Raw genomic sequence first — 7,413 nt, 5'->3', positions numbered from 1 at the left:
TTAATCTTTCTTCTATCATTTTTAAATTGGGTGGTTTGTCTTTTTGTTGTTGAGTTGCAGGTTGTTGTTGTTGTTGTTATGTGCTGTCGAGTTGGACCCAACTCATAGCGACCCCTCCTTCGGTTTCCAAGGCAGTATCACTACGGAAGTAGATTGCCCAGTTTTCCTTCCAAGGAGTGGCTGGTGGGTTTGAACCACCAGCCTTCTGGTTAGCAGTCAAATGCCTTAGGCACTATGCTACCAGAGCTCCCTGAGTTGTAGGAGTAAGCCGTTATTTCTTAATACATCACATTTAGAATTTATCTCTTGACTTAATGGAAGATGAAGATTTATCTCTTACAAAGTCCTTTTGCTCCTCCTTCTTCTGTCTTCCCAATAACGTAATATTATAATTGCAGGCTAAGTGGGTTTTCATCCTATATATATACTGTTAGTCATTGCTAAGCCTAATAGTATACTAGAATTGTTTTCTTTCCTGTACAGTTTTTTTGTTCATTTTTCCTGGAGTTAATAGTTGCCATGTTTTTACATCTGCTCAATTTTCTTTGTACTCATCTCTAGTTCTTTCTGTAGTCCCCAGTAGACTTTCAACACTGTTTTCCTCATGGTCAAAATATATCAATAATTTATCCATTTTATTTATTTCTGAAAACTTCTCTCCTGGGGTCCTTATCATCCTCCTCCTTTTAGCATTGCAGAACTGTTGACTGGGAAATTGCTTTGTGTCTAGCTTCCTGTGGCCAGTTTTTCTCAGTCTTGGTTACAGTCTCTCTTTTTGATAGAGCATAGCTTCTAGTAACCTCTGAAAAAGGATACATGAAAGATAGTTTTTAGAGTGTGTGCACGTCTGAAAATGGCTTTATTCTACTTTTATCCTTGATGGACTAGGTCTAGAATTCTAGGTGGGAGCTCTGGTGGCATGGTCCCTAAGGCATTTGATTGCTAATCAGAAGGCTGGCAGTTCAAACACACCAGCCATTCCTTGGAAGAAAGACTGGGCAACCTACTTCTGTAGAGATATTGCCTTGGAAACCCAAAGAGGGGTTGCTATGAGTTGGAAGCGACTCGATGGTAGTGAGTGAGAGAGTTCTAGGTTGGAAAGTTTTTCTCTCCATATGGTGCCCAGTGATGAGACTTCAATACTATTCTTATTCCTGAGAGTATGAAATGGTTTTCCCCATTTGAAAGCATTTAGGGTCTCTTCTTTATCCCTGGTCCTGTGAAACCTCACAGTGCTTTGTCAGCATGGGTCTTTATTCATTATGCTGTGTACTTGCGGTTCCTTTCGCACTGGTGCTCATGTCCTTCAGTTTAGGAAAACGTTCTCATTTCTTTCATAGTTTCTTTCTTTCTATGTTCCTCTCTCTTTTTTTTTTTTTGATTCTCCAATTATTTGGTTGGTGAGCCTCTTGGATGGACCTCTCATCCCCTCATCTTCTGCTTTCTTGAAAATTTCCTCTACTTTTTTTCTAATACTTCCTTCAAATGTTATATTTCAGCTCTTATTTGCCAGGGAGACTATGTGTTTGGGTGCTGGTGTGGAAAGGATGTGACTTTCAGTGACTTGTCTGTTTTTAGCCCTGAACTTGACCTCATTGTTGAGGTTCAGTATCCCTAAATGCAGAGCTTTTTGGTTCACTTTCTCTGGGGAACCTCTTTCATATCTGTAGGAGATGCAGAGGGATATGGCGTGACTGAGCTGAATGGGAGGAAGGAACTATGTGAGTGTTGACTGCCCCCACATAAAGATACAGTATAATGTGGCTGTCAAGTCAAAATAAGATTGGCCAGCCCTTGTCAGGCCTTCTAGGAGTCTGAGTGGACTTGGGGAGGGTGTTTGGGAAGCAGTAGAAGGAAGCACTCCTGACTCTCCTCCTTTCCCCAAACACATGTGGAAAGCCCTCTTCTCTGAAGGGTAGACTGTGTCTACCTTCTGCTGGGGCCAGTTCCATTACACTGTGTTAGAGGCTCTTTCCTTGTGTCCCTTTGGGAAGAGTGTAGTGGGAAGAACATGGGCTGTGGAGTAGTGAAAACCTGACTCTGAATTCCCTCTCCCTTTTACTGATAGCTTGTTGTTGATTAATTATTTGTGAGCCTCAACTTTCTGGTTTGTAAAATAGGGATAGTCTTTTTGCCTCAGGCTTGTTGTAAAATACAAATGGAATTGAGATGAGAATACTAGTACTGGTAGTATAGCACAAAGTAAATGCTCAACAAATATGAATGCTCTTTATCCAGTCTGTTTAAGGTCTCTTTAGGCCATTCTTGTAGGCTCCTCTGTTCTGGCAGGGCTTAGGGTGAGTCAGTGCGTGGGTGAGGGGTATGTGCATGTTTCTGTACTAGTGTTCCTGGCCCTGGGCCTCTGGGTGAGCTGTTGTTTTCTGAGCTCACTGGTGGCTCTGAACAGAGCCTTGGCTAGGACTGACCAAAGGAGATGACATAAATAGGGAAAAATGCGGGTAGGTCTGTCTGCACCAGTCATGGAGATGTGGAGGGTCTCTCCCAGGCCCTGCCTTGCCCCCATGGGCCTCAGAGTTGCAGCATGTGTGTGTAAGTGGGGGTGGGGCAGAGAGAGGGGCAGAGGAAGAAGTCTCTGAGCTCCACGGGAAGGTTGCTGACCCCTGCCTTCCCTGCTGGGTGTGTATGTGAGTGGCACCCAAGAGATTCTTCTACTGAGGATGTGGCTTCTCCATCCTGGAAAAGTGTGATAGTTTCTCACCTGTGCCTGTGGCCTGGAGTCCAGGCCTATGCGTCAGAGCACGAGCCGGTGGGGGGAGACTGTTGGTGGCCCCCAAAGCAAAGAGGAATTCTGTGACCCTGAGCCTGTGACCAGAGCTCTACCTGCCCCCCTTGTTCTCACAGGTGGTACAGGCTGCACTCCAAGGCAGGCAAGAAGGAGAAAGAACGCGGGGAGATCCAGGTTACCATCCAGTTCACTCGCAACAACCTGAGTGCCAGCATGTTTGACCTGTCCATGAAGGACAAGCCACGGTCCCCCTTCAGCAAGATCAAGGAGAAGATGAAGGGCAAGAAGAAGTTTGATCTGGAATCTGCCTCTGCCATCCTCCCAAGCAGTGCCCTAGAGGATCCTGAGCTGGGCAGCCTGGGCAAGATGGGCAAAGCCAAAGGCTTCTTCCTCCGTAACAAGTTGCGCAAGTCATCCTTGACCCAGTCTAACACCTCACTGGGCTCGGATAGCACCCTGTCTTCAGCTAGTGGGAGCCTGGTCTACCAGGGGCCTGGAGCTGAGCTTCTCACCCGTTCGCCCAGCCGTAGCAGCTGGCTGTCTACAGAAGGGGGTGAGCAAGGGGCTGGGCCCCCTGCTCCCAGGGAGGGCAGAGAGGGCTGGCAGTGAAACGAGGCTCCCATTCTTCTGTGCTAACTCCATCTTTTTCCTTTCCAGGCAGAGACTCTACACAGTCTCCTAAGTTGTTCACCCACAAAAGGACCTACAGTGACGAGGCCAGCCAGATACGAGCAGCTCCTCCCCGAGCCCTCCTTGACCTTCAGGGCCACCTTGATGGTGCCTCCCGGTCGTCTGTCTGTGTCAATGGGAGCCACATTTACAACGAGGAGCCCTCAGAACCCCTGCGGCACCGCAGCTCCATCTCGGGCCCCGTTCCCCCCTCTAGCTCCCTGCATAGTGTCTCTTCCCGGCCTTCTGAAGAGGGGCCTCGGTCTGTAGATGACTCCTGGGGCAGAGGCAGCCGCAGTGCCAGCAGCTCAGAGGCAGTGCCTGGACAGGAGGAGCTAAGCACACAGCCCAAAGTGCTGGCCGTTGGGACCAGCCACTCTGGCGAGGAAGAGGGGGCCCGGCTTCCAGAGGGGAAACCAGTCCAGGTTGCCACACCCATTGTGGCCTCCTCTGAGGCTTTGGCAGAGAAGGAGGGAGCGCGGAAGGAGGAGCGGAAGCCCCGGATGGGCCTCTTCCATCATCACCATCCAGGCCTAAGCCGGAGCGAGTTGGGGCGACGTAGCTCGCTTGGAGAGAAAGGCGGTCCCACCCTGGGGGCCTCTCCACACCACTCATCCAGTGGGGAAGAAAAAGCCAAGAGTAGCTGGTTTGGCTTGAGAGAGGCCAAGGAGCCGACTCAGAAACCCAGGTACATCTTTGGCAAGACCAGCTTCCTGTTTGGGGAGGATGCCAGGGTGTTTGCAGCCATTGGCCTGAACCTTGGGTCAGGGAGGGCAGAACAGATATGGCCCTTGGGCAAGCTGCTGTGGCTCTGGCTTTGCATGGTTAATGGGGAACCTTGTCCTCTTAAGCCCAGGCTTGTTCTCTGCACATGGACACTGGTAAGTTGCAAGTGGTTGCGAAGTCATAGTACTCTGAGGGTCATGGATTGGGGGGCAACCTGCCTTGTTGCATGAGTTCGCACATCTACCCCCTAAGAGGCAGGGAGGCACAGGGAAAGCAGAGAGAGGCCATTTGTATGGATTCTTTGTTTCCTGGTCTCCACTTCCTGCCCTCTGGCTTCAAGGTAAGGAAAACTTGGCAGATAGAAAGGAGGGGTTTGGCGACTGTACCCTCAGGTTTCTTCCAACCTCTCTGAAAGTAGATTACTCTTGCCTTACCCCCAGCTGGTCCAGCTGGCTTATAGTCTTTTCCCTGTGAGAGATGAGAATCAAGTGATTGATGCCTGTTATGGATTGAATTATACCCCCAAAAAATGTGTATTGTAAATCCTAATCCCTATACCTTTGGCTGTAATCCCATTTGGAAATGGGCTTTCTTTGTTGGTTAATGAGGCAGTATTTACTGTAGGGTGTATCTTGAGTCAATTTCTTTTGAAGTATGAAAGATTAAACTCAAACTAGCAAGCAGAGTTGGGGGTGAAAAGAGATACCAAGCCACATGAAGGTTGCTCAGGAGCAGAAACTCAAAGAGATAAGAACTTTTCTCCAGAGCTGACAGAGAGAGAAAGCTTTCTCCTACACTCAGCATCCTGAATCTGGACTTCCAGACCCCTAAACTGTGAGGAAATAGTTTCTGTTTGTTAAAGCCACCTCTTTGTGCTGTTTCTGTTATAGCAACACTAGATAACTAAGGCAATGCCCTTCCTCCTTCACCCTGGACATTCACCCCCAGTGGCTTCCCTAGCTTGGCAAGAGGCTTTAAGCACCTCCCCTAAAGTCTATAACCTGCCTGCTGTCCTTGGAGACCCCTGGGACTCTGGCCCTTTCTGTGTCTCTTGGCCTTCAGCACTGCTAGAAGTGCTGATGATGGCTGGTCTGTCTTGAATGTGCTGAGTCCCACCCAGGAGGGACTCCCAGGAGTCCCTCTGCTAAGGCCCTGGCAGCTCTCCTGACCCCTCCCCTGGCCCCTTTGCCTCCTTTTAACTCAGCCTAGACAGGCTGCTGTGTTATCTGCAGGGCTCAGGGAGGAGCCTAGAGTAGGCCATAATAGCATTTGCCTCCCTTCTAAGGACCTGGGACCAACCCAGGTGTCTATGGCAACACCAGCCAATGTGGTGAGGGTAGGGCCTTCTTAGCAAGCTTGTGCCTCTCCCCTCCATGTGTGTATAAGCAGGAGTTAGGGTGGGGAGTCTGGGCTGGGCACAGTGGTGAGAGAAAGGGGGCAGAGAAGAGCCCTAAACCTAGTCCCTGGCAGAGGGAAAAGAAATGCTGAAGTCCTGGCTTTTCTCTTTCTCTGAAATTCTGAGTTCACTAAAAGGAGTGGAGAAAGAAATGAAGGGTCTGTCAAGGGCTGAGCCCTCCCTGGCTGGCTGGCAGCCTCATCACACAGCCTCATAGATGAGGGGTATTATAGGGGTGGGTCAGTTTCTAGGTGATGCCTCCCTTTGTTCCTCTGCCTAGTACAGTAGCTTCTTTCCCTGTTACCCAACCCTGACTCACCAAAGCCCAGGGGGAGTGCTGGGTATCTGCAGTGTGGGGAGGACTAGGAGGGAGACTGGTCTTTCTGAGTACTCAGGCTGAGCCTGGTGGCCCTGGGACAACTCTAAGAGATATCTGAGAGGGTGGGTGGGGGAGGTGGTAGGAGACTTGGAAAGGGCAGTTGCTGGGAGGAGTTGGGGAGCCTGGGTCAGAATGACCACAGACTCTGGACGCAGGGTTGTTGTCTGTGGGGAGTGTCTGAGCCTTTTCTGGGCAGGTACGTGCTGGGATACATCTTTTTGTGGGGTCATGTAGGCAAGAACCTGGATTTTGGGCTTAGATCCTTGTATATGTGACCTTGAGTGATGTTGGAATTATCCTTGTTCTTGGGATACTTAGAGTCTTTGTTTTCCTTCTCCTGTTTCTCTGTGTCTCCTAATATCTTCTTAGAGTTGAGAGAATTTGGGTGATTAATGGACATAGAGAAGCTGAAGTTTCTGTCCTGATCATGCTTGAATTCTGAGCATTGTCCTCAGGAGGTTGGAGGGCACCCAGGCAGTCCTGCCCTCCTGGTGCCCACTTGTAGGCAGAAACTGTAGTGTAGGCTCTGGGGCTGCATGGCCAGGCAGAGCTGGGAGGGGTCATTCTTTGGGTAAAGCAGCCTGGCCTGAAGAGATGGAAAGCTGGACATGGAGCCCCCTCAGCATCACCCTCACCCTGTGTGCCTTGAAGGGAGGGGAAGACTGGCCTGAAGGAAAGACTGCTAGGGTTCACTCAAAGGGCTTGCTGAGGGGTTTTGAGGGAGGTTGAGAGGTGAGTTGGCTCACAACAGAGAGCTGTAAGTTAGACACTAGAACTGGAGTGATTGTAGCTACAGAATCCCCCACTGTGGCACAGGGAGCCTTTCTGTAGGTGGGAGATTTGGGGTGCCTTTGTCTTTGGGCAGCATTTGGAGATTGCCGATGTTCACACTACAAGGGGCAGCGGCGCCCTCTAGTGCTCCTACACGGCAGTGATGCCCTACAGACAGGCAGAAAGCAGGTCTTGTTGAGTGTAGTGTGCAGAAAATGAGCTATTGCTTCTGGAGAATGCAATAATTGGAAAAGAAGGAATGAGACGGTGAAGGCCTGAGAAGATGGCCCTCTTCTACGTCTTGAATAGCCCCTTGTCTGCCGGGTCCCACAGTTCTGTTACACTAGGTCCCTACTGTTGTGTGTGTTTCAGGGGGAGGTGGCAGGCAAGGGGGCAGTGTTTGAGACTAAGTCCCATCTGGGTCATGGGACTCCTCCCTGCTCCCCAGGCCTACAGTGAGCCATGCATACCAGACTGCAGCATGGCCACCAGCTACTTAGTGTGTGCTTGAGGACAGTGAAGATCATGTGTGTTAAACCTGCCACAGTCAAAGTAGATCATCTTTGTGTGTCTCTGTTTCTAACCCTTTTAGAATATAAGCATCCTGAGGGCAGGCCATCCTTGTGCTCCCTTGTTGTTGTTGTTGTTATGTGCCGTCGAGTCAGCCCCGACTCATAGCGACCCCTCCTTGGGTTTCCGAGGCAGTATCACTACGGAAGTAGGATT

At 50.0% G+C, this 7,413-nt stretch overlaps 1 protein-coding gene across 1 annotated transcript in view; it reads left to right on the top strand.

Moving 5' to 3' along the window:
- Positions 1-7,413, top strand: part of RAB11FIP5 (RAB11 family interacting protein 5) — a 50,655-nt gene that overhangs the window by 31,093 nt on the left and 12,149 nt on the right. Inside the window, exons 2-3 of the mRNA XM_042782516.1 lie at positions 2,863-3,299; positions 3,404-4,103. Of these exons, the coding sequence (XP_042638450.1) occupies positions 2,863-3,299; positions 3,404-4,103 (1,137 nt within the window). The remainder of the gene's footprint in view (positions 1-2,862; positions 3,300-3,403; positions 4,104-7,413) is intronic.

The sequence above is a fragment of the Orycteropus afer genome, unplaced genomic scaffold (assembly GCF_000298275.1).
Source record: "Orycteropus afer afer isolate SDZICR_OR568_19922 unplaced genomic scaffold, OryAfe1.0 scaffold00354, whole genome shotgun sequence".
NCBI classification, from domain to species: Eukaryota; Metazoa; Chordata; class Mammalia; order Tubulidentata; family Orycteropodidae; genus Orycteropus; species Orycteropus afer.
This window is presented reverse-complemented; position numbering and strand designations above follow the sequence as displayed.